Raw genomic sequence first — 26,196 nt, 5'->3', positions numbered from 1 at the left:
TGCACATATTTTCATTTGCAAGGAAGAATGGTGATGTCTGTTAACAAAGTATTTATTATGGGTCTTTCAGGATACAGAACACTGCAATGTTTGTGGATGTATGGTTAAGCAGACACCACATTTGTAAGCTTCCTTATCAGAAAGGGCTCGGAAAATTTGTGTGCGCAGGGATGTAGTGTCATTTTGCCTGTCTGCCAGTTTGTGTTAAACAATTTCAAGGTACCATTTCCAATACCAATACATTTTTGTTACACTGCACACAGACTATGAACCAGAAGGTGCTCTTACATTTATCTGTATGTTTATCTGCACAGCAACTATTAGCCAGTAGGTGCTTTTACATTGATATGTATGTTTAACTGTGCACAAGGGATTGATCAGTAGGTACTCATAATTTATCTCTTTGTTCAGCTGTTTATAGTTTTTCAGATCTTCAATTTTGGTATTTATTTTTATCTATGATGCATGGCCAGGGCCATTTTGTACTGTATTGTATTGGTTAAAATGAGAGTAAGGATAGATTAAACCTAACTAAACAGTAAAGCAGTTTCAGAACATTGTATCCATAGATGAGTTGCAAGTGAAAGCTATCAAATTTGTAAGGAAATAAAAAATTTGTACTTCAACCTGATGTGATATGAGCTATAAGTCATCACTTGAAATCCTTTGTCCAAGGTTCCTTCTTTCATTCATTTCATCATTCATTCATCACATTCCTTCATTTATTCATCACATCAGGAGCATTCCTTAACTTGCATTCTAGCATTCCAAAAGTCAACTCAAATATCAACTTGTATACAAACTGTACTTATGCCACAGAGCATCAGTGTCCCAATATTTGGCCACATGATGGTAGGGATGTATATATTTTTGTGGTATACACCCTGGCTTGGGACTCACTGCCTGCTGTCCCTTCCTCGCTCAAGATCAGCCAATCAGCATCAACCTGATGGCTGTTGTCCCAGTATATAAGTGCCTCAGGCTTGACAAACAGGCTGGGCAGGTCAGATGTTTGGGTTCAGTACAGGGGCCACCAGAGAGCCAGGATTCTTGAAGCATGAAGTGATATTTGCATCCTAGTGCACACCCTACTGGATACATTTTGGAATGCTGGTTAGAGCATGAACTAGACATATGGCTTTTGATTATCTTACAACAAAATGTTGTGAAAATAATTACTACCAATGTATTTTACAACCAAAACAGTGTCATACTCACCATGCATTGTCTTATTACATGTTGCATTATGTTCAGGTTTAGCTGCAAATCATGATGAAAGATTAAGGTGTTGTCTGATGTTTAAGACTACTTGTGGCCAAAAAGGTTACCCTTTGATATGCTGTATTGGCCAATTTGCATTGCGATATGTTACTGCACTGATGTAATACAGGGTCATTGACTCATGGCAATAACATGCCTGACATGCTGTCATTTCAGAAATGCAGAGTGAACCATCCTATCTGCACTAGTGCCCTCCATCAGATCACACGGCTGCCACTATGTATAGCGACTGGGTGTCGCTCAGTATCGCCGTGCATGACCGCGAGTCAGAGACACGGAGCGTGCTGAGCCGCCTGCCGCCGGCTGCCGGCCAGACTGTGGTGGCAGCTGTGGTGCGTGGCCTGGCAGGCACGCTTGGCATCACGGCCGCGCCCCAGCCCAGCCCGCTGGCTGCAGCCAATGAGGTCGACTGGTGCATGGAGGTGAGCTGGGCTCGACGGTGTCACCGCCATTGTTCTGCACAGGTTTTATTCCATTTTGTGTTTGTGTATTCTGTTGAGCTTTTCAGTTACACTAGCTAGCATGAGTGGAAGACATGCCAGGCAGCCAAGTACAGTGAAGTGCTTCGCTGAGTGCTGCCGCCCATCAATATTCGGACCCACTGCGTCCATAACGCGACGATGTCTTGCCGCCGCCGGCACCGTCTGCCCAGCCCATTGAGCCCTGCTCGGACCCATCGCTGCCTCACGCCACTGGCGCATCCGCGTTGTGACGCTGTGACGGTCTGGCGTGGTGTGACGAGGCGTCTGGCACCCCTCCGTCCAGGTGATATGCTACGGCCTGAGCCTGCCTCTGTCGGAACACGACACCATCCGAGACTGCGTCAACGTGTACTGCGAGTGGCTGACAGCGCTCCTGCCCACGTCCAAGCTGTGTGTGCCCGAGGCGGTGCGCGAGCGGCCCAACCTCTACTCGCGCCGCATGCTCAACCACCTGCAGAACCTGTTCGTGCCACGCAGCGACCAGTGTGAGCGTGAGAGGGACTTCAATCGGGGAAGGGACGCCGAGAGTTGCGCTCAAGTCTGAGTAGTGGTGCTAGGGGTGTGAGTCCGCACCGTGCAGTGTTGGCAAATGTCAAGTTTTAAGGTCTAACGTGGGATTGCGAAAGGGGACAGGTGCAAGAGACACAACATGCACTTTTTGATGGGTGTGATGGGGTCCGCATCCTGCTTTGGGGAAGTTTTCAGCGGGGCATGAGTGGCTTGAACAAACAGTCCATGTATAGTTCCGGTCGTGAAGAATCTACGAAACTATTTAAAGTATGACTGTATAATTTTTTCAGCATATACATATGTCCTCCATAAGGCAAAGCGCATTCAGTGTGGTGCTAGCTATCTGTAGCTAGCTGTCTGTAGTGTGGTGCTAGCTACCACGCTGCTGTTCATTTGTCTGCGCCTGCGCCAAGACCTGCCACGCCCCCCCCCCCTCGCCCGTGCCTGGTGTCTAACCGGCGTCGCCGCCCGGCAGCGGTCGACACCATCAACCGGCAGGCGGTGCTCTGTCACCGGGTGCTGCGCACTGTGCAGACGCTGACGCACGAGTCGGAGCGGCTCGAGCCGGACACCTGGTCCACTCTGCTGCTGTTCCTGCTCACCGTCAACGACTCGCTGCTCGCGCCGCCCACCGTCAAGGGTAGGCGTCAGGGTCGTCCTACGGTGCCCGGCGCTGTTCAGTGCGCCTCGCGGACCTGGCGCACTCCTGTACCGCGTATTGCGCCAGGTCGGCAATGTCTAGGTGGCAGTGACCGTCACTATCGACTGCGCGTCGGCCACACGGGACGAGCTGACTAAGTTATCTGACCTTCGCATGCGTCTCGCAAAGACATCCTGCTGATGCAAAAACGCACAAAGCATCCCAATATCGTCATACGTGTTTTATGCTATCGCACTGCAGCGTTTGGAGACGCATATGCGTTTGGAGACGCGTTTGGAGACGCATGTTCTGGCCTACTTTCAGACGACATCGGCGACCAGATGTACGAGCGGGTTCTGGGTGTGCTGTTCGAGGTGTGGATCCAGGCATGCTGCAAGTGCTTCCCACCGCCGCCGCTCTGGAAAACGTTCAGGTGCGGGCGGGACGGCGGTCCACCATGTGTCGCTGGCTGAAGGGCGGGACGGCGGCCCACCATGTGCTGCTGGCTGAAGGGCGGGACGACGTCGGCCCACCATGTGCTGCTGGTTGAAGGGCGGGACGGCGGTCCACCACGTATCGCTGGCTGAAGGGCGGGACGGCTGTCCACCACGTATCGCTGGCTGAAGGGCGGGATGGAGGTCCACCACGTATCGCTGGCTGAAGGGCGGGATGGAGGTCCACAATGCGTCGCTGGCTGAAGGGCGGGACGGAGGTCCACCATGTGTCGCTGGCTGAAGGGTGGGACGGCGGTCCACCACGTATCGCTGGCTGAAGGGCGGGACGGCGGTCCACCACGTATCGCTGGCTGAAGGGCGGGACGGCGGCCCACCATGTGTGGCTGGCTGAAGGACGGGACGGAGGTCCACCACGCATCGCTGGCTGAAGGTTTACGAAATAGGAGCGCTGTCCGATCAATGGATGACTTTGCGTTATACCTTCACGGGCATAACTTGTGGACGGATGCACACACCTTGGACACAACTTGGTGTCGGTGATGGAGAGTCGTGATGGTCCTGTGGTCCTGTGAGACCTTGTATTGCTAATCACCATGATGACCTTTGATGACCTCTCAGGGTGAGCCTATAATGATGAGGCCTGTCCAACTCGGGAAACCGCTGAGCTTATGACGCAGCCTATGGTGCCCTGGCATTGCCGCGCAGACCTGGGGTGACCTTAGGTGACCTGTGACGTGCCCAGGGAGAGCTGCTTGCACTAGCTCTTTCGTCCTGGCCAGCTGGACCAGTGGGGTTGCGTGATGACCTCTGGTGACCTGAAGTTACTGCACTGACCTGGTGTGACCTTAGGTGACCTGTGACCCCTCTAGGGAGAGCTGCCTGCACCGGCGCCACCGTCCGGGCCTGGTGGACCAGTGGAGCTGCGTGATGACCTGTGACGCCCTCAGGGAGAGCTGCCTGCACTGGCGCCACCGTCCCGGCCTGGTGGACCAGTGGAGCTGCGTGATGACGGCGCTGACTGCCCGCCTGTTGGAGTCGATGTACGGCCCGGGCTTCCCGACGCTGGCCGTCCCGGAGGAGGATGCGGTGCCGGCGGCCATGTCGGCAGAGGCCGTGGCGCAGACCTGGTATCGCATACTGCATACGATTGGTAGGTAGCGGCTGGCGGCGCCGACGACGTCTGGACTGATGGTGCATGCTCATTGATGAAGCTTGTTAGTTCACAATCATTATCTAATTGGCATTGTACCATCTGATTGTGCGGCACAGCTATTGTCGTAGTTGTGAGTTTGTTCAGCACAGTGGTTGCCGTGCTTGTTGATCGGTTCAGCGTCGTTGCCCCTCGGATTATATGTTATGAACAGTTTTGTGAATCCTTGTATACCAGCAGCATGATCACCGCCTTTGGAGACAAGCAGCTGTTAGAGCGAAGATCGGGAAACGAAGCGTGGCCATTTCCGCCGGAGCCTTATGTGCTTCTGGTGTATGTTTCGTCTCGTTGTCCTTTTCAATGCTGGTTCCAGTCAGCTGAGTTTGCCGCCCTGTAAGCGAACGGGTCACTTGATATCCCTCCACGCAGTCATGAAGCCGCCATTTTTTGCTCTTTATAATGACAGATGCGTTAACGGCCATCTCTACGTGTGGACGTCCCATCATGCCAAGTGCAAATGCAAATCTGACCTTTTATGCTATTTGGATCAGGTGTGCACGAGCTTTGTTCGTGCCCCACCGCCGTAAGGTGAGTTGGTCTCCGCGTTTCTGTTGTAACTTAATTCTGACGCTGCCACCTCATCCCACGTGGGTAAGAACATCACGCATCACTCTCAGTCGGCTGACGTCGCTTCCCGGTTGCCAGGCAACCCGGTGGAGATGAGCAGCGCGGCGGCGGTGAGCAGCACACAGCAGTTCCTGCAGTACGCCATCAGCAGCGAGGCGGTGATCGAGCCGCACCAGCACCCGTGCCTGGCGCAGCTGCCGGCCATCTACCACCGGGCCGTGCGTGCCGTCGCCCTGCTCGTCAACGCCTTCCTCGGTCAGTGGCCTCAGGCGGAGGGGCGTGCTCCGCGCCGCACTGAGGGGCGTGTGTGGGTGGGGTGTCGCGCACCGAGGTGAGGCTGCGTGGCGACGGATCTCCGCTTTAGTAGGCTGGATTTTACCATAGGGTGTGTAAATTGGGCGATGAACTGGGAGACGATTGCTAGAAAAGTAGCGCGTTTAAACTATTTTGAACTATTTTTCGTTTTTTCTGCTAACTTAGATAATGTCCTCATCATGTGGACAGTATTGTGTCAGCGAGTTTGTACTGGCCTGCTGAGCAGTCTTCCTATTTTTCCGAGAGTGCGATTTGAAGTGACACATGCCAATAAATTATGTTTTGTGCATGAAAAGTTGTTGGCCGCTTATACACATGTTTTGATATTTATCGTGAAGGTTCCCGTTGGATTACATTCTTTCACAGACGTTTTCACGTTTTTGGGCACGCCGAATGCCGTTGTCGCTCCCAGAAACGCGAATAAACAACAACAAACAGCGGTCGCTTTCAGGTGCATGCTGCAGCCAGCCTGCTCTTTTGCCGTATGTGGGCCCGTGCGGCCGGGCGCGGACGAGTCTGTGTATGTCTCGTGCCTGGCTGGCGCTGCAGGTGTCACAGCGGGGACACATGGTGTGGCGTGCGGCGGCGCCTGACGACCCGGCCGCGCCGCCAGGTGTGACGGAGCCGGCGGCTGAGCCGGCCGCCCGCAAGGACAGCTCTGGTGCCGCGCCGACGGCGGCCGGCGCCGGCAGCAACGTCACGCCGCCCGTGCAGCGCCGACCCACCAAGAGCTTCAGTTCCGGCTCGGCCAACAAAGGTACGCCGATGGGCCGCTCCCCCGCCTCCGTCTGTCCGAGGGCAGTTGCAGCTATCGCGGCACTCCGGAACGGTTACGGAGCGCGCGGTTGTCTACTTCTCGCTTTCTTTTGTCCGCCCATCGTAACAGAGGTTCGTGTGCGATTAGGATGTCGAAGCTGTGGTGTGTACCCCGTATTCTCGGTTTCTTTTAGCTCAAGGAAATGTGTCTGAGTCTCCATGTTTAAAAAAACAAGTTTGTGACGGCCGATCTAGGAAATGCCGCAATAATGTTGCGGCAATTCATGGTGGTAGATGATTTCTCATAACAACCGAAACAAAACAAAAACGATAGTTTCGTGATGGATAACGGGCTCATCATTTCGGTATCGACTGGCCCGGTCCCTGTTCCCTAACTCGCATCCCTCTTGACAGCGAGCCGCAGCTCGATCATCGGTAGCCTGGGCTCGCGCAGCTCCGTGCCGCCGACTGGCGCGTCCCCGGCCTCGTCCAGCAGCTCGCCGAGCGCCGCCGAGCCGCCAGCGCCGGCCGCCGCACCGGGCGCCGGCCAGGCGCACCAGCCGGCCGCCGCCGCTGCCGCTGCTGCCGCCGCCGCCGCCGCTGCCGCTGCTGCTGCCGCTGCCGCTGCCGCCGCCGCTGCCGCGTCGCCGCTCAGTGAGTGCTGGCGCTGGCCGAGACGTGGCCGGCGGGCGTAGACGTGGACGCGGTTTGGTGTGATTTTTGCTCGAGCATGGTTGGTATCGATGTTAATGTGGGCTCGTAGGCTATCCTTTTTGTCTTATTCTGTATTGTGACATCTTGTATGACCACTGTGTACCATCTAACTATTGTTTTTACAATATCGTGGGTGGGGCAACTGATGAGAAGGCTATGATGGTATCACATAGATATACCTGGTTTGTAAGAAGATGGTTTGTGTATAATTAACACGTCGCTTTCATTGAATGCCTGCCGCATCGCACACCGTCGCTGTGGCGCGCAGCTGTTCAGTGGCGTGACTATGCCACCCTCGCTGCCAGGACTACCTGAGCAGGCATTGCAGCTGGCTCCTGGTCGACCCAAGTGCAACAGCATCCTCCACCTGTTCGGCGCCTGGCTGTTCGAGGCTGCCCTGGTCGGCACCAGCGTTCTCAGCTCGGCCAAACGCACCCAGGGTATGTCTGGGCGGGGCTCGTGCGTACCTGCGAGGGTACGCTCTCAGGATGCCGCCTGTGATTCAGCTTCGCCCGTTGTTGAGATGATAGGAAGCCCGGCATGCTCCCTGGCGCAGTGTCACGGTGTTGACAGGGTCCGTTATCATCAGCTGTGTTGTCGACGCAGCCTGGCTGCATTGGCATGCGGTTTTGCTTGGCTAAATACGAGAATAGCACTCGGCTCAGCTGTTGCTCCCATCACGAAGAGCTTCTCGGCGCTCCACTTGACTGGCGATGCCGCGCCGCTCGTGACATGACGCGCCGCTCGTGACCTCCCCCCCCCCCCCCCCGTCAGGTCAGAGCAAGCGCGCCAGCGCGGCGTACCTGGACTCGCGCAAGTCGTCGACCAGCTCGCAGACGCCGGAGCCGTCCGAGCTGCCGGCCGCCGTGACGGCCGACAAATTCGAGCGCGGCCGTGCCGAGGCGCTGGGCGCCCTGTGCCGCGTGTTCTGCGCCAAGAAGACGGCCGAGGACATCCTGCCGTCGTATCTGGCCAGCTTCTACCTGGTGCTGCACGAGGCGCTGTCCGACCGCGAGGTGAGAGGAGGCGGCCGCGTGCCGGCCCGCCAGGATCGGCGAGGGGCCGTCCTGTTGTGAAGTCGGGGGTTTCGAGTAGCCAGATAGTCGTCGTTAAGTCCAGAGCTCTGACCAGGCGTTGGGAGCATAGCAAGGGCGGGGGCCTTTGGGGTGATAATCCTCAGGGAGAGGGCTGGATGACGCCGCCTCTCCCGAGTGACGGGATACGTGCCGGACCCAGCGACCGGTACTGTCCTGCTGATGACGCCGTTGTCCTTACTGCCAGACGTCAGAGGTGAGTCAGAACCTGGCGGCGATCCTGCTGAACTCCTCCAGCCTGCTGCAACTGGACCTGGACGGCGTCAACTGTCTGCTGCCTGCACTCACCGACGCTGTGCACCACGTCATCGCCTCGCCTCGCCCCATCACGGTCAGGTGAGCCACTGACGCGGTGCACCATGTCATCGCCTCGCCCCGCCCCATCACGGTCAGATGAGCCGCTGACGCGGTGCACCATGCCATCGCTTCGCCCCGCCCCATCGCGGTCAGATGAGCCGCTGACGCGGTGCACCATGTCATCGCCTCGCCCCACCCCATCACGATCAGGTGAGCCACTGACGCGGTGCAGTATATCATCGCCTCGCCCCACCCCATCATGATCAGGTGAGCCACTGACACGGTGCACCGCATCAGGACGCCACTGCCGCCGAGAGCTTCGACGGAGCTGTTGTTGTTGAGTTGTTCACTGATCATAGTGATTTGAATAGGAATATGCATCCCTAAATATGAGGTCATCAAATCCGTTCAAGAAGCGGTAAATGTAATGCCTAGAGGTGGCCGTGTATGCTCTGGTTCCATGCAGTGTAACATCAATGGCCTTCGAAAGGTGCCGCTGGAGGCAGCAAACACGCCTTGTTTGACTGCGTTTCATGCTGGGATCGATCATGACGCGTGCGCCGCCTTGTTTGGTCACTGACGCCGTGTCTCCGGCTGCAGGGACAGCGACGTGCCGGGCTCGGCGCTGCGGCGGGCCTCTGTCCGTCTACTGGTCTCCATGCTGGCGCTGCCCCTCCACTTCCAGGTAGGCGGCCGGCCGGCCGGCCTCGGCCCGGCGCGGGACGGACCGCGGCGGAAGGGCGCGTGATCTCGTGGCCGACGGTGCCGCAGTGTGGCTGCAGGCACGGGTGTCGCGTCAAGCGCCCCCGGCCGGCCTCGGCCCGGCGCGGGACGGACCGCGGCGGAAGGGCGCGTGATCTCGTGGCCGACGGTGCCGCAGTGTGGCTGCAGGCACGGGTGTCGCGTCAAGCGCCCCCGGCCGGCCTGGGCCCGCCGTGGGACGGACCGCGGCGGAAGAGCGCGTGATCTCGTGGCCGGCAGTGCCCCACTGTGGCTGCAGGCACGGGTGTCGCGTCAGGCGTTAGCCGGGCTGCAGTCCCAGCCTTGTGGCGCAGCTATGTTTGACCACCAGTGAAGTTACGGCAAGTGGCTGATGCGGACAGGTGCTGCCCCCTGGGACGACCGTCAGTAACATGGTCGGTGGCTTACAGCATTAAGACTGGACGGCCGCCAGCGTGTAGCAGCTGTCGGCGTCCGTACGGCGAGTGTGAACACCTGTGTGCGCGCTCGCCGCCAGGGACTGACGATCCGCGAGCCGGTGAGCGGCGACCGGCCGGCCGTCAGTTTCCTGCAGCTGCGGCCGCGCCTGGTCGGCCTCCTCATCAGTGGCCTGCAGCAGGAGACGGACACAGCCAACTGTCAGATGATGCTCGGTGGGCACGCGCCACGCGCCGCCGCGGCGAGAATGTGACGCGCCGCGGCCGACATTCCCGGGCGGCAGGATGCGTTTTAGGCGGGCGCTGTCCGGCACGTCCTTCCGGCAGTGAAGTGGTGCACATCTTCATGTCACCATGGATTGCTTTGAATTACTGACTGAGCCAGGTGGCTTGTAGTCTTGTGGGTGGTTACCAGTTCGTGTAGATGTACATATTCGATGCCTTACGTCAACGGAGCAGGCTGGGAGGAGGCTGATTTGGCTCGACCCCTATGTGCTCCATGCGGAACAGACCAGGACAAGGCTGATCCGGCTCGAGCCCTGTGTGCTCCATGCGGAACAGACCAGGACGAGGCTGATCCGGCTCGATCCCTGTGTGCTCCGTGCGGAGCTGGCTGGGATGAGGCTGATCCGGCTTGATCCCTGTGTGCTCCATGCGGAGCAGGCTGGGACGAGGCTGATCCGGCTCGATCCCTGTGTGCTCCGTGCGGAGCAGGCTGGGACGAGGCTGATCCGGCTCGATCCCTGTGTGCTCCATACGGAACAGGCCAGGACGACTCTGATCCGGCTCCATTTTGCGCGCAGGCGGGCTGCTCATGTGCGTACAGGACAGCGCGCTGTACGAGGAGTCCAGCCAGATGATGCCGGACCCCATGTCACCTGGCCAGGCTGCCTCCTCAGGTGGGTCAGCGGTAGACGGTCAGGGGACTCGCCGGAAAGGTCACAGGTCAGGTGACTCGTCATCCTGGGTTGACATCTGGCGACCTGGGTGGCAGATGGCAGGTCCGCGGGGAGACCAGTGGGAGCGCTCTTGCGGGGCGTGTGGCGTGCCGTGCCGATGTGCTCTGCGGGTCACGTCTCTGCGCCAGTGTGAGTGACGTTACGGTGACGGTAGTGCGTGACCGGGGGTGCCTGTGGCGCTTTATTTGGGAAGCCGTCCCAGAAGGCGCCCCCGTTCCTGGGCGTGTTTTTGTTTTTGTTGTTTGTTTGCTGTTGCGGGCCCGGCTGGCCCGGGGAGGCCGTCGGATGTGCGCCGGGATGGCGCCACAGCGCAGGTAACGCCGCCGCCCCGAACGGCGCCCGGGGCGTGCGCCGCGCCTGACTGGGCCATGAACGGCGTGTGCGCCTGTCCTCAGCGGCGCCCGACAGCCTGAGCGCCTGCAGTGACGCCAGTTTCCCAGAGGACTCATCCGAGGAGCCGCCGGCTATTGGTAACCCCAGTCCCCGTCCGTGCCCCCTACCCCTCCGGCCGGTGGCACCGTCCCCACTCACGGCCTCCGGTACTGCACCGCCTTCGGGTGATGGTGGCGCGGGTCTCACTCCTTCCGGCCGAGCTGGGAAGTGAAGCTTTCTCTGGGTTCCGCGTGGTGGCGGCGTGAGCGGCATGCCCGAACGGGACTCGGAGAGCACGGGCTGCACCGGGCTTGTGGTGGTGTGGGGTAGGGCGCGACATTGGCTTCTGGTCTTCACCTTTCCAGCGTTCGACGTAGATTAGCTGGTGTGAAGACACGGACAGTTAGTATGAAGTAACGGTGCATTGTGATAGACAATTCATTCAATGACTTACCATAATAAATTGGCTCCCAGTTCGCCCCCAAGCGGCGAGCCGTTTTGTCGTGTTTGCACCGTAAGATGATGGTGGTGGGTATAGATGGAGGCTTTTTGGTGGATGTGCTTGTCTGGTTCAGCACGATACACTAAATGTGTGTGCACAGGTGTGCACGTTGCACTGGTGCAGGGCTGCGGGTGTGGCTTATTTACCTCGTCTGTCAGCGAGGAACCGCGTTGATTACAATCGATGGGTGCTTGAACATCCGTGGTTGCTTCGGCGTTGTATGGCTGCTTCGCTAGATCTGGCGCTGACCCGCTGTAGCGGAGCCCGCTGATTGTCGATCCAGCTCACAATCGGCTTACCAGCTCGGGTCCCAGCCCGGCTCATTAGATACTGTGATACATGAACCTGCTGCAACTGCTAACAGTTTGAGGCTAGAACACATCCAGAACAATCAAGTATAGCCACATGCATACCAGTGTCATTGAATGAGACGTGTTAAGCCACGGAGGGTGCATCCTCTCGCCCGGCGGCGTCGTATCGGTCGGCGCTTGCCCCCTGGTGGGGCGGCGCCTCTGTAGACCCGACCGGTGGCCTGTGACGGTCTGTGACGGTCCAGCCCGCCCCGCTCGCCCCCTGGTGGGGCGGTCGGCTGACCGCTGCCTGCGCGGCTGCCCGCAGACTCGGCGCGCGGCCTGTACGTGCGCGCCATCTACCTGGTCTGCCACCGACTCATGTCCTCGTGGAAGGCCGATCTCAACATATCGCTGGCGGCGCTCGAGCTGCTGGCCGGCCTGGCGCGCGTGCGACTCCAGCAGCAGGGTACGGGCCGGCGCTCGCCGAGCTGGGGCCCTTCCCAGAGCAGTGTGGGCTGTAGCGAACGGGAGCACGTGATGCTGGGAGACGGGAGCGTTCGCTCGATGGCGGTCGCCAGTTTTGTCTAGTTGTGATGCGTTGCTGTTTTACCCGGTGCAGCGTTGCCGGCACTCTGGGCAAATACCGTCCTTACAAAGCTGGCCCGAGTTTTACGGATGCTACTGGCATCAGCCCCACACGTTTGTCTAATTCAACAATGCCATCCCATGCAGCTCGGAGAAGACCCGGTGAGTTCTGATTGTGTGCGCCTCACGTGGTCATTTTAACTGTGCATCGACCAGAGACGCGCTGCGCGTTCGCTGCATGTACTGTCGTGTTGGAGTGTCGCGCACTCGTGGTTCGAGAAAAGTCGCCTGCTACCGCATGGAGCTACATCCGCCCTCGTTGGTCGCGTCATGTTTCGCTGGCGAGAGGGCGCCCGGGCGAGCGCATCCCAGCCCTGCGTTATGTTTCGCTAGCAAGATGGCGCCCGGGCGAGCGCATCCCAGCCCTGCGTTATGTTTCGCTGGCGAGAGGGCGCCCGGGCGAGCGCATCCCAGCCCTGCGTTATGTTTCGCTGGCGAGATGGCGCCCGGGCGAGCGCATCCCAGCCCTGCGTTATGTTTCGCTGGCGAGATGGCGCCCGGGCGAGCGCACCCCAGCCTCGCGTCATGTTCGCTCACCTCAGCGTCGCGTCCCGTCCCCCAGACGCGATGGAGTGCAAGCGTGCGGTGAAGTGGCTCTGCGACTACATTTGCCACCAGTGCTCGCGCCCGCCGCCGGCGCACTCCAAGGTCAGCGCAGGTCGAGCTCGCCTCGGCTCCGGACGCGCCGGTGGTCTGACCGAGTGGGCTTGCGAGAGCTCATTGCGCGGTCGTTTGGGTGTGGGTCGATTACGATGGATGAAGGTAAACCCAGTGGCTGCAGGTGCGGGGCCACGTGGGGGGTACCGGTAGTGTAGTGGTTAATGCATCTGCATAACCACTGCGCGTCTGGGAAACCGGAGGTATGGGTTTCGACTCCTCGCGGTGCTCGCCCTCCCTGCCAGGGTGAGAGGCAGGCGACGCCATATAGCCTCAGTGGCTGAGTGCGTCGTAAAGCTCAAATGACACAGGGGGGCCACGTTGTCACAATTCCGTTGGCAGTGTGCGCATCGCACCCTTCCTAGGAGCTCTAGCAGCCTCTGTTATTGGAATGGATGCGTGGCTGTGCGTGGGGATTGTTTGGCTAGATGGTCAGATGAAAGTCTCAGATGACAAACGACAGTGTCCAATGACCCTCCTAATAGTGTGCCCGCTGGCCTCGCTGGAAGGGCAGCGCTGCAAGCTTGCGCCGTGCGCGGCGCTGAGTCCGGCGTCACGAGCGCCGCGCCAGCGCCACGCCGGCACCTCCGGCGCGGCGCTGAGTCCGGCGTCACGGGCGCCGCGTCAGCGCCACGCCGGCACCTCCGGCACGGCGCTGAGTCTGACGTCACGAGCGCCGCGTCAGCGCCACGCCAGCACCTCCGGCACGGCGCCCATCAGCCCGCCCGCTAACCCGCCTCCGTGGTAGGACCTGCACTCGACGATCGTGGCCGCGTTCCGGTGCGTGTCCGTCTGGCTGCTGGAGCACCCGTACCTGCTGGATGACCGGGAGACGCTCTCCACACTGCTGGAGGTGGTCGAGCTTGGCATATCGGGCTCCAAGTCCCAGGTGAGGCCGGCCGGCGCCGCGCGATTTAGAGAGCGACAGCCGGCGCCGACGCTGGGGCGCCACTTGTCGGTCAGGTGACGCGGAGTGCTGCGACGTTCCCGGTCATTGAGGCGCTGTCTTATTGCCTGTCTCGACAGACTCCGTCCACCGCCTGTGTTGATCAGGTGCCGGCCCCGGCTCGATCCCCCGTCTTCTTATCACCTCTCCGCCTCCTTGGCAGACTTGGCCCACCGCCTGTGCTGATCAGGTGCCGGCCCCGGCTCGATCCCCCGTCTTCTTCCCACCTCTCCGCCTCCTCGGCAGACTTGGCCTACCGCGCGCCATCTGCCTATGCTGATCAGGTGCTGGCCCCGGCTCGATCCCCGTCTCCTTATCACCTCTCCGCCTCCTCGGCAGACTCCGTCCACCGCCTGTGCTGATCAGGTGCCGGCCCCGGCTCGATCCCCCGTCTTCTTATCACCTCTCCGCCTCCTCGGCAGACTCGGCCCACCGCTGATCAGGTGCCGGCCCTGGCTCGATCCCCCGTCTCCTTCTTACCACCTCGCCCCCTCAGTAGACTCGGTCCACCGCCTGTGCTGATCAGGTGCCGGCCCCGGCTCGATCCCCGTCTTCTTCTCACCGCTCCGCCCCCTCGGCAGACTCCGTTCACCGCCTGTGTTGATCAGGTGCCGGCCCCGGCTCGATCCCCCGTATTCTTCTCACCTCTCCGCCTCCTCGGCAGACCTGGCCCACCGCCTGTGCTGATCAGGTGCCGGCCCCGGCTCGATCCCCCGTCTCCTTCTCACCACCCCGCCCCCTCGGTAGACTCGGTCCACCGCCTGTGCTGATCAGGTGCCGGCCCCGGCTCGATCCCCCGTATTCTTCTCACCTCTCCGCCTCCTCGGCAGACCTGGCCCACCGCCTGTGCTGATCAGGTGCCGGCCCCGGCTCGATCCCCGTCTCCTTCTCACCTCTCCGCCCCCTGAGCAGACTCGGCCCACCGCCTGTGCTTATCGGGTGCCGGCCCCGGCTCGATCCCCGTCTCCTCACCTCTCCGCCTCCTCGGCAGACTTGGCCCACCGCCTGTGCTGATCAGATGCTGTCCCCGGCTCGATCCCCCGTCTCCTTCTCACATGTCCGCCTCCTCGGCAGACTTGGCCCACCGCCTGTGCTGATCAGATGCCGGCCCGGCTCGATCCCCGTTCACCTCTCCGCCTCCTTGGCAGACTCCGCCGGCAGTGACATTGACTTGTTACCATCATCCGGTGTAGTGGCCTGCCTTGTCCCCCGGCAGCAGCTGTTGTGATTATTTTATGCTGATACAAGCATCGCGTTCTGCATGCTGTTAAACGATGCCTCTGTCTGCCCATGCGGCCTGGAGGAGTCCCCGAACGCACCGCCTCTTGTGATGAAGCTAACTCGCTCTTTGAGGCGGCGTGTTCTGTTGTGATGGATCTGTGATGTGATCATGATGAGATGCATCTGATGATGATGATCAAGCCAACCATGCCGCTGCCTCGCCAGGCTAAGTACGGGGAGCCGCCGGTGATGAAGCAGGAGAAGCAGCTGAAACCGGCTTCCATGCGGGTGAAGGAGGCGGCTGAGGCGCTGCTCTACGTCCTCATGGAGCAGGTCAGCCTGGTGGCTGCGGGCTACAGATGCCCTCGCGGAGAGGCCCGGCGGCAGTCCCTCGGGGCAGAGGAGCGCGCGTTTCGGCAGTGACTGCAGCCCGGCGCTGCTCTCATAACAACGGAGCCGTCGTTAATCGGTGGTGCTGGCTCTGGGGCAGCGTTGATCACTGACTCATGGCCCGTCCACTAGGGCTGAAGTAGCCCCTAGAAGCCCCTGTCGTCCTGAAGTGCCTGTTATCGCCGCTGGTGGGGCTGACACTTTCATAACCCGTCACTCTTAGATCCGATTACCTTCGTCGCAGGTGGACCACTTGCCCTCCCAGAGTGGAGTGTCTCCATCGACCCGACCCTCTGGCGCGTCTGCCCTGCCCCGCTGCCTGCGCTACCTCCCACTGCTGAGCGGCGCCTCGTCTCCCGCCGTGACCTGTGCCCTCTGGCGCGTCTGCCCCGCCCCGCTGCCTGGACTGCCTCCCACTCCTGAGCGGCACATCGTCCCCGCCGTGACCTGTGCCCTCTGACGCGTCTGCCCTGCCCCGCTGCCTGGACTGCCTCCCACTCCTGAGCGGCACATCGTCCCCGCCGTGACCTGTGCCCTCTGACGCGTCTGCCCCGCCCCGCTGCCTGGACTGCCTCCCACTGCTGAGCGGCGCGTCGTCTCCCGCCGTGACCTGTGCCCTCTGACGCGTCTGCCCTGCCCCGCTGCCTGGACTACCTCCCACTGCTGAGCGGCGCGTCGTCTCCCGCCGTGACCCACACCCTCTGACGCGTCTGCCCTGCCCCGCTGCCTGGACTACCTCCCACTCCTGAGCGGTGCGTCGTCTCCCGCCGTGACCTGTGCCCTCTGGCGTGTCTGCCCTGCCCCGCTGCCTGCGCTACCTCCCACTCCTGAGCGGCGCCTCGTCTCCCGCCGTGACCTGTGCCCTCTGGCGTGTCTGCCCTGCCCCGCTGCCTGGACTACCTCCCACTGCTGAGCGGTGCGTCGCCTCCCGCCGTGACCTGTGCCCTCTGACATCTGCCCCGCCTCGCTGCCTGGACTACCTCCCACTGCTGAGCGGCGCGTCGCCTCCCGCCGTGACCTGTGCCCTCTGGCGCGTCTGCCCCGCCCCGCTGCCTGGACTACCTCCCACTGCTGAGCGGTGCGTCGTCTCCCGCCGTGACCTGTGCCCTCTGACGCGTCTGCCGCTGGCCGCTGGCAGGTGGACTATTTCCCGTCGCCGAGCGGTGTGTCGTCGCTGTCGACGCACCTGACCGAGGCGTCGCTGCTACAGCACTGTCACCCGGGTGCCGCGCCCGCCCAGCGGCGCGCAGGGCTCGCACAGTTCAAGTACTTTGTGGCCGAGAGCCTGCTCATCGCCCTGCTCGAGCAGCCGCTCGGCAACGACGAGGGTAGGCTGCAGGGGTGACCGGGGACAGGAGCGTGCCGCAGGGGTAGATAGTGACGAGGGTGGTGACGGGTGGCTGGGGACGGCGCGGGAACTGCGGTGTTGGCGGAAGTGAGGTCACCTGGGAGCGGAAATGTCTTGGCAGTATCCTTGGCCTCTGCGACAGACCCGCAGCCGACGGTGACCTGCCTGATGTCCCTGCCATGACCTGTTCGTCTCCCCGACAGGCCCGCAGCCGACGGTAATCTGTCTGATGTCCCTGCCATGACCTGACCGTCTCCCCGACAGACCCGCAGCCGACGGTGACCTGTCTGATGTCCCTGCTATGACCTGTTCGTCTCCCCGACAGACCCGCGGCCGACGGCAATCTGTCTGATGTCCCTGCCATGACCTGATCGTCTCCTCGACAGACCCGCAGCCCACGGTGACCTGTCTGATGTCCCTGCCATGACCTGACCGTCTCCCCGACAGACCCACAGCCCACGGTGACCTGCCTGATGTCCCTGCCATGACCTGACCGTCTTCCCGACAGACCCGCAGCCGACGGTGACCTGTCTGATGTCCCTGCCATGACCTGACCGTCTCCCCGACAGGCCCGCAGCCGACGGTGACCTGCCTGATGTCCCTGCCATGACCTGACCGTCTCCCCGACAGACTCGCAGCCGACGGTGACCTGCCTGATGTCCCTGCCATGACCTGACCGTCTCCCCGACAGACCCGCAGCCGACGGTGACCTGCCTGACGTCCCCGCCATGACCTGACCGTCTCCCCGACAGACCCGCAGCCGACGGTGACCTGCCTGATGTCCCTTCCATGACCTGGCTGTCTCCCCGACAGACCCGCAGCCGACGGTGACCTGCCTGATGTCCCTGCCATGACCTGACCGTCTCCCCGACAGACCCGCAGCCGACGGTGACCTGTCTGATGTCCCTTCCATGACCTGGCTGTCTCCCCGACAGACCCGCAGCCGACGGTGACCTGCCTGATGTCCCTTCCATGACCTGGCTGTCTCCCCGACAGACCCGCAGCCGACGGTGACCTGCCTGATGTCCCTGCCATGACCTGACCGTCTTCCCGACAGACCCGCAGCCGACGGTGACCTGCCTGATGTCCCTGCCATGACCTGACCGTCTCCCCGACAGACTCGCAGCCGACGGTGACCTGCCTGATGTCCCTGCCATGACCTGACCGTCTCCCCGACAGACCCGCAGCCGACGGTGACCTGCCTGATGTCCCTTCCATGACCTGGCTGTCTCCCCGACAGACCCACAGCCGACGGTGACCTGCCTGATGTCCCTGCCATGACCTGACCGTCTCCCCGACAGACCCGCAGCCGACGGTGACCTGTCTGATGTCCCTGCCATGACCTGACCGTCTTCCCGACAGACCCGCAGCCGACGGTGACCTGTCTGATGTCCCTGCCATGACCTGACCGTCTTCCCGACAGACCCGCAGCCGACGGTGACCTGTCTGATGTCCCTGCCATGACCTGACCGTCTTCCCGACAGACCCGCAGCCGACGGTGACCTGTCTGATGTCCCTGCCATGACCTGACCGTCTCCCCGACAGACCCACAGCCGACGGTGACCTGCCTGATGTCCCTGCCATGACCTGACCGTCTCCCCAACAGACCCACAGCCGACGGTGACCTGCCTGATGTCCCTGCCATGACCTGACCGTCTCCCCAACAGACCCGCAGCCGACGGTGACCTGCCTGATGTCCCTGCCATGACCTGACCGTCTCCCCGACAGACCCACAGCCGACGGTGACCTGTCTGATGTCCCTGCCATGACCTGACCGTCTCCCCGACAGACCCGCAGCCGACGGTGACCTGCCTGATGTCCCTGTCATGACCTGATCGTCTCCCCGACAGACCCGCAGCCGACGGTGACCTGTCTGATGTCCCTGCCATGACCTGACCGTCTCCCCGACAGACCCGCAGCCGACGGTGACCTGTCTGATGTCCCTGCCATGACCTGACCGTCTCCCCGACAGACCCACAGCCGACGGTGACCTGCCTGATGTCCCTGCCATGACCTGACCGTCCCCCCGACAGACCCGCAGCCGACGGTGACCTGCCTGATGTCCCTGCCATGACCTGACCGTCTCCCCGACAGACCCGCAGCCGACGGTGACCTGTCTGATGTCCCTGCCATGACCTGACCGTCTCCCCGACAGACCCACAGCCGACGGTGACCTGCCTGATGTCCCTGCCATGACCTGACCGTCTCCCCGACAGACCCGCAGCCGACGGTGACCTGCCTGATGTCCCTGCCATGACCTGACCGTCTCCCCGACAGACCCGCAGCCGACGGTGACCTGTCTGATGTCCCTGCCATGACCTGACCGTCTCCCCGACAGACCCACAGCCCACGGTGACCTGCCTGATGTCCCTGCCGTGACCTGACTGTCTCCCCGACAGACCCACAGCCCACGGTGACCTGCCTGATGTCCCTGCCATGACCTGACTGTCTCCCCGGCAGACCCGCAGCCGACGGTGACCTGTCTGATGTCCCTGCCGTGACCTGACCGTCTCCCCGACAGACCCGCAGCCGACGGTGACCTGCCTGATGTCCCTGCCGTGACCTGACCGTCTCCCCGACAGACCCGCAGCCGACGGTGACCTGCCTGATGCGTGGCCCGTCGCTGCGCACCGCCTGGATGCTGCAGCTGCGCCACCTGCCGCGCCACAAGTCCGGCGCCCGTCTCGCCTCGTCAGCCAACCCGGGCCGGCCGCTGCCCATGTCGGAGGCGGCCGCGCGCCACCCGCACACGCCCGCCTTCTTCCCTGAGACGGTGGACCGCATCCCGGTGTGCAAGGCGTGAGTTCTGTGTTGTTCGGAGGCCGCGGTCAGAACCCGGACCTGCGCCAGGTGGGGTGTGCAATGCGTGAGTTCCGTGTTGCTCGGAGGCCGCGGTCGGAGGCCGGACCTGCGCCAGGTGGGGTGTGCAAGGCGTGAGTTCTGTGTTGCTCGGAGGCCGCGGTCGGAGCCCGGACCTGCGCCAGGCGGGGTGTGCAAGGCGTGAGTTCCGTGTTGCTCGGAGGCCGCGGTCGGAGGCCGGACCTGCGCCAGGCGGGGTGTGCAAGGCGTGAGTTCTGTGCTGCTCGGAGGCCGCGGTCGGAGCCCGGACCTGCGCTAGGCGGGGCGTGCAAGGCGTGAGTTTTTTGTTCCTCGGAGGCCGCGGTCGGAGCCCGGACCTGCGGCAGGCGGGATGTGCAAGGCGTGAGTTCTGTGTTGCTCGGAGGCCGCGGTCGGAGCCCGGACCTGCGCCAGGCGGACCGCGCCCGCTGCTCGGCCGGTGCGCTTGTCTGTGGGCGATTGGTTTGCAACTGATATCCGCAGCATTTCGGGCTAGTTTCATACGTGGAACGAGCTACGTGCGCTTCTATGGGAACCTGGAACGTGGGAATGAGCCGACTATGCGGAGTAAAATCATACGCCGAGATCAGCCACGCGTAATGGCAGATGACTACCCCTCTGTTCGCCTCAATGTGATGCCAGTTTTGCTGCCAGTGGGCGGCGGGATCACGCCCCATCGCTGAGCGCTGATTGGCCGGTGTTTTGGCAGGGACCGGTCCATCCCGAGCCTGGAGTCGCTGATACAGGATCAGAAGTCAGCGTCGGAGCACAACCGCATGTTGCACCTGATGGAGCAGCAGGTGAGGCTGCCAGGCCGCTCCGCCCGGCCTGGGACTGAACCGCGTCAGCGGCGGCTTCTCCGGAGCCGGGGCCTCGCTGGAATCAGGGCGGCTCCTCCGAGGCCGTGCGGTGGCTGAGGAGTGCCCCGGAGTCGGGGCCTCGCTGGAATCAGAGCCGGTCAAACAGCAGGTCCGGCAATGATCTAATGGCACGGTTCGAGACGGATTGCCTCGTTTACTGTGGTCTAGTCACCTAGTGATCCTTTGGGGCCCGTGCCCACTCTCATGCAACATGTGGGTAAAGTCCGTATCGCCGCCAGCCCCCCGTCTGCTCCTGCCGTGTGTCCGCTGACCAGGTACCCCTCCTCCAGACGAGCCGGGAGGGTCTGGCGCGTCGCTCGGCGGCCGTGCGCACGGCCAGCGGTCTGAACCTGGACACGGAGTGTGTGCCGCCGCCACCCAGCCAGGAGTTCCAGACGGCCCGGCTCTTCCTCAGCCACTTCCAGTTTCTGGACGACTGTGCCGTGGGCGCCGCCCGCCAGCAGCTGCAGGTCAGCCGACCCGGGCCGGGCGACCATGGTTCCGGGCCGATGTGGCGGCGTTAGCGTCCTGTTCATCTCATATACTAGTTGCGTGAGGTATCTCTGTCTGTCTGTCTGTCTGTGTGTCGTCTTTTTCGTTGGCTCGTGTGCAGGTCGAACAGTAGGGTGACGAGTGAAACTGCGCACGAGGCGCGTGCGCACGAGGCCGCACTCCACGTCTAACTCGCGGACTGTTGCGGTTATGGGCGCATTATGGAAGGTACATGGTTAAGGCATGGGCGTACAACAGAAGATTGCCTCGAGTGATGTTTCCAGATCATTTATTTGTGCCGTCTGGTGATAAACTGTTGATGATATTTGTGATATTTGAGAAAAAAATATTTGTCCGCCGTCGTTTTCTTATTCACGGTGTGCTGCTTCTCCATATGGGGCCAGCTGCCTTCTCTGCTATGTGAATGTTTTCAAGAGCAGCTCCACCCGCCCTATCGGCTGTCGCCAATGTATACGTCCACCGGACTCCACGTTTGTGTCATACTTGTATGTGAAGGCACACTCGCAAATGTATGTCTTGTATTTGTATCGTTTTTGTCTATATTATCTTATATATATATATATATATATATATATATATATATATATATATATATTGTATATGTCTTTATGTATCGTATTTGCTACTTGAATTTGATCGTAAATAACACTTACGTGTTCGTAAAATTATTTTCTCAATGTGTGTGTCCACTGGCGGCTGTGTGCGTCTGTCTGACTCGACCTGTCTGTGTTGTGTGCGTCTATCTGACTCAGCCGTCTGTGTTGTGTGCGTCTGTCTGACTCGGCCCGTCTGTGTTAGTACGTCTGTCTGACTCGGTCCGTCTGTGTTGTGTGCGTCTGTCTGACTCACCCCGTCTGCGTTAGTGCGTCTGCCTGACTCAGCCGTCTGTGTTGTGTGTGTCCGTCTGACTCAGCCCGTCTGTGTTGTGCGCTCCCGTCTGACCGGAGCCGTCTCTGTTTGGCAGCCGTCTTGGCGGGCGGGCCGCCAGCTGGTGGCGCTAGACGCTCTGGCCGAGGGGTTCGCCGCCGACCTGGACGCCCTGGATGCCACCACGTTCCGCACATGCGACACCGTGCACGTGTACTACGTGCGCGACGGACAGACAGATGCCGCCAGCGTGCTTACCAACGGGGTACGCTCCTGCCTCGCTGCCGTGTGGAGGCGGTTGGTGAGGGCGTTCTTGATGCTGACGTGAATAATTGGGTTTGTCGTTGGTTTGTTAGTTACTGATCTGACCTCAGGGTGAGCATGGGTAATATTTTACATGGCTCTATTCTTGTGTATGTGTCATTACTCATGACCATCTTGCTTGTTTGATACATCAACATCAGTTACAGAGTTACTCCCTGCTGTATCTATTAGAAGGTTGGATTAGTATGTCGTAGTCAAACCACTAAGAAAAGATTGCACAATGAAGCCACAATATAAAAGATATCGTGGCAAAAACCTGTACTAAGTCCTCTAACGCTACGCCAAGACCCTGTGGACCACGAGCGGCTCATCCACTCGGCGTGCGTCGGCGGCGTTGTAACGGCGCCGCTCCGTCCGCGCAGGCGTCGCTGGGCGCGCTGGACGGTCCGTTCACCGAGTTCCTGCTGTCTCTGGGCTGGCCGGTGGACGTGACGGTGCACCCGGGCTGGACGGGCCGGCCCCAGACCTCGTTCAACACGGCCCAGCACCGGCCAGGTACGTCAGCTGTGCGGTGCGGCGCCGTGCAGGGCGGCAGGGCTCGATGGCGCCTGGTCCGGACGAAAGGCTGGGCCGCTAGCTGCGGCAGGGCTCGACGGTGAGACGTGGGCAGTGGTGCGTCCGCCTGGTCCGGACATATTAAATACGGCCAACCCCCAAATTTGAAATGCGTGGGGCTCGATTCAAGCCACCCGCCCGCGTGATCCATGAGAAACAATGTTGAAGAATGAAATGAGGCGAGGTCGCTTGCGCGCCCTGTACATGCCCCCTTATGGCTGTGTTTTATATGCGCCACGTAATGTGCTGACACGGCCGTCCCATGTTGACCTGACCTCTCAAAGCCCGTCACCAGCATACCGTGTAACTAGTCAAACAGTCGAGCTCGAACTCTAGGGCGCAATCCCACATGGTGTGCCAACCTGGCGGTCCGGTATCAAGCGCCCCGATTCGATGACTGGACGGCGCTGGCGGCTGACCATCGGTGCGATGAAGCGCACATCGGTAAATTACCTTTTGGCCTTCCGTCCTGCTTTTGCCGTGTTTCGTGGCGCTTGCGGCAACCTCCGTCCGAAGTCGGCACAGGTATCCCTCATGGCCAGTTGTCGTGCGTCACGTACTGCCTCTGCGCCTTTGCCATGATGTGTCATCACTGTCGCGTCGCTATCTTGGAGCATCCACCTCGTATGCGTCGTCGCCAGCCCCGAGCGCACGCGACGGCCGTCCACCGGTGCCGTCTGACGGGCGCCGCGCGTGTCCGCAGCGTCGCCGCCAGCGGTGCCGCCGGCCGCCGGCCCGCTGGCGTTTGACGGCGCGCGATGGGCGCTCTACTGGGCTGACGCGCTCAGCGAGGTAGCGTTCGTGGTGCCGAGCCCGGCGCTGCCGGCCGACCGGGCCGGCGCGGCGGCGGAGGCGCGCCGACGCGGCGGGCCCGACCCGCCCGTGCTCGTCGTCTGGCTGGAGAGCTACGACGACCATCTGTCGTTCCCGGCCGGTCAGTCTGGGGGAGATGGGAGGAGCGGGTGCTGATGTGAGCACGGGAGGGTGTCGACGCGTGAAAGAAAATATGAGATGCTTGTAATGTGATGCCGTTTCATTGCTGGACCAGCGGCGTGATGGATTTTTTGTTATTTTGTTGTTTTTTTTGTTTGTTTTTTTGGAAGAGCAAATCACTTGCCATGCTGCATTCGTCTTGATGCGACACTAACTTTTGCACATTTGGGACGGTCTTGATTCGTTGCGTGTTTAGCAAAATCAGGCTTCAAATTACTAATTCGATAGGAAACAGCGCGGTCAATGTGGTCCACAAGCCAGTCGGCTGTCTCCGCCTGGCGCCGCGCCTTACGCGCCACTCCAGTGCCGGCGGACAGGTGTCCGGCGGGGCGGCCAGCGCCGGACACCGGCCACTTCACCAGCCGACTGACCCCGGCCTGTGTCCTGGCGCCGGCAGCGGAGCTGGAGCCCCCGCCGCCGCCGCTGGCCGCCGGCCAGGAGAGGGCGGCCGCCGACACCGCCGCCTACATCATCTTCATCCACGCCCTCCAGAACCGACTCTACCGCATCCACCTGCAGGGGCCGGCCGGAAAGTAGGTCCTTGGTGTCAGAGATGTGTGAGGGGTGGCCCAGCGTCGGCTGTCGGATGGGACGAAACCACACAGTTTAGTGTGGGTTTTGAGCCACGTCGCCTGATTGATGTCGTTTTGCTGCGTACGGGGTTGCGCCTGCTGGTCGTCATATGGCTGTATAAGGAGACTGTCATATCGTTCATGCATGTTCTCTCCAGGATGACATTTGCGTCGCCCCTGGTGGAAGGCATGGTCGTCAGCAGGCGATCTCTGGGCCATCTGGTGAGGCAAACCGTCATCAACGTCTGCATCCGCCGCCGCCTGGAGAACGAGAAGTACGTGGCGCCACCCGCCTGGGAATCTCTCGGAACTGCACGGCATTGGATTCCGGTTGTAGATGCAGAAATACTGACTCATTACTATGTGGTCATTTTTTCGACCAACACCCGCAGGCTCTACGGAGCCTTGGTTGTGAATTAATTATCCTGCCAACGTTAATTGTTCGGAGGCTTTGGGCATGCTGCACGTTGCTGTCAATCTGGGAATTGTCGTTTGCACATTTCTTACGCAGGGAATAACTCAAAGCATCACTCAAAGGAGTGAGCGTCACTCAAATGAGTGAGCGTTACTCAAAGGAGTGGCGTCACTCAAAGGAGTGACCTGCAAAGAAGTCTCGAAATTCTACATATGCGCGCGAGCGATAATCGTTGATCTATATGGCAAGCGATCGTCGGTCTGATCGGTACCGACGTATGAGCGTCTCCAGAGTGTGCTGCTGGGCCCGACCTGCGGGGGTCACCGCAGCCGCTGACTGCCGCCTGTGGCCGCCCCGCAGCAGCCACCCGCCGCACGTGCGCCGCAAGCAGAAGATCCAGGAGATGCTGCTCAAGTACCAGCGGAACATGTCGCCGCCCGAGTTCTACACGCAGCTGTTCTCGGTCGACTGTTCTCAGTGCTGACGTCACGTGTCCTGATGACGTCACGGCAATGCCTTGAGTTGGAACCGCGTAAGCGCAGGATCACACCCACGTTAGAGCAAGCTGTATAGATTACGTGACTTGTTGAGAAAAGCTTTCCACGCCTTCACCACTTACATGTTGAATTCGCGAGCGGCAGCTTGTAAAGCTTGCTTGCTATGGGGTCTGGATCGCCCCCGATTGGACCGGGCGTCTGTGTTGCTGCTTTGAATGCCGGCGGCGTCCACGCCCCGATCCGGCCAATGGGTGTGCGGATGGCTAGCGTCAGATCGCTGACATTCGGTAGGGTAGGCCTGCTGACTTTCGGTAGGGCAGACCTCTCGTGCTGACATTCGGTAGGGTAGGCCTCTCGTTCAAATAGCGCTGTTATTTGTTTTGTATCGGTTGCTGGTGAACCACCGTCCTTTATGCGGTTATGTATACAGTTATCGGCGATTCCAATGCCAAGAAGGCTTAGAAACCAAGAAAGCCAAGGAGGCTTTGGTGCGTGCCGTGAAGTCTCTGAACACCTGAGGTGTGTGGGTGGCGCGGACCGCTGTGTTGTTGCTAGTTACCAAAGCGCTGGCGCTCTTCAACGCCTCGATATATTGTGGCACGTTTGGAAATGGAAAACTGTGGGCGAAAGCATTTCGCGCATACGACAGAGGGACGCTTGTCCTGTTTTGATGTTTCTAAGAATATATTTGCTTTTAAGCATTATCTTTGCTGCTTTCCTTTTTCTTTTTTTAACGGAATGGCACGTGTCGATTCCTCCAGCCGTTCGGATTTGCATTTGTTAGCACGTCAGCTCGTGGGGGAATGGGATGAACAGCCGCGGCAGTGTAACGCTCACTATAAAACTCAGTAAAGAGTGAAAGTCTCAGCCAGGTTTTTGTCGTGAACAAATGACATCTGCATTGTGCTTTGATGGTCGCTCGAAGGCCGACAGCAAACACCAACTACCGAC

At 60.6% G+C, this 26,196-nt stretch overlaps 1 protein-coding gene across 1 annotated transcript; it reads left to right on the top strand.

The window, feature by feature from the left end:
• Window positions 1-1,027: 1,027 nt before the first annotated feature.
• Window positions 1,028-25,946, top strand: LOC119093393 (ral GTPase-activating protein subunit beta). The gene is made up of 30 exons (XM_037216349.1): window positions 1,028-1,113; window positions 1,438-1,703; window positions 2,047-2,248; window positions 2,749-2,913; window positions 3,238-3,346; window positions 4,316-4,518; window positions 5,224-5,400; window positions 6,074-6,138; window positions 6,831-6,870; window positions 7,236-7,370; window positions 7,705-7,946; window positions 8,212-8,360; window positions 8,922-9,006; window positions 9,559-9,694; window positions 10,282-10,377; window positions 10,833-10,907; window positions 11,930-12,070; window positions 12,812-12,897; window positions 13,655-13,795; window positions 15,299-15,406; window positions 16,602-16,791; window positions 19,394-19,610; window positions 20,359-20,449; window positions 20,800-20,979; window positions 21,987-22,154; window positions 22,576-22,708; window positions 23,472-23,698; window positions 24,179-24,294; window positions 24,492-24,608; window positions 25,109-25,946. The coding sequence occupies exons 2-30, from the start codon at window positions 1,500-1,502 to the stop codon at window positions 25,230-25,232; spliced, it is 4,122 nt and encodes a 1,373-aa protein (XP_037072244.1). The 5' UTR covers window positions 1,028-1,113; window positions 1,438-1,499; the 3' UTR covers window positions 25,233-25,946.
• Window positions 25,947-26,196: the final 250 nt, after the last annotated feature.

This window comes from Pollicipes pollicipes, unplaced genomic scaffold (genome assembly GCF_011947565.3).
Source record: "Pollicipes pollicipes isolate AB1234 unplaced genomic scaffold, Ppol_2.1 Scaffold_4002;HRSCAF=4701_pilon_pilon_pilon, whole genome shotgun sequence".
Lineage (NCBI taxonomy): Eukaryota > Metazoa > Arthropoda > Thecostraca > Pollicipedomorpha > Pollicipedidae > Pollicipes > Pollicipes pollicipes.
Note: the sequence above shows the minus strand (reverse complement) of the source record. Positions and strands in the feature narration are given on the sequence as shown.

Coding starts and splice junctions, on each gene's coding strand:
- LOC119093393 (XM_037216349.1), top strand. CDS start 1,500: ATGTATAGCGACTGGGTGTCGCTCAGTATCGCCGTGCATGACCGCGAG. Junction 5,401..6,073: donor GCTCGTCAACGCCTTCCTCG/GTCAGTGGCCTC, acceptor CCGCGCCGCCAG/GTGTGACGGAGCCGGCGGCT. Junction 9,695..10,281: donor CAACTGTCAGATGATGCTCG/GTGGGCACGCGC, acceptor TTTTGCGCGCAG/GCGGGCTGCTCATGTGCGTA.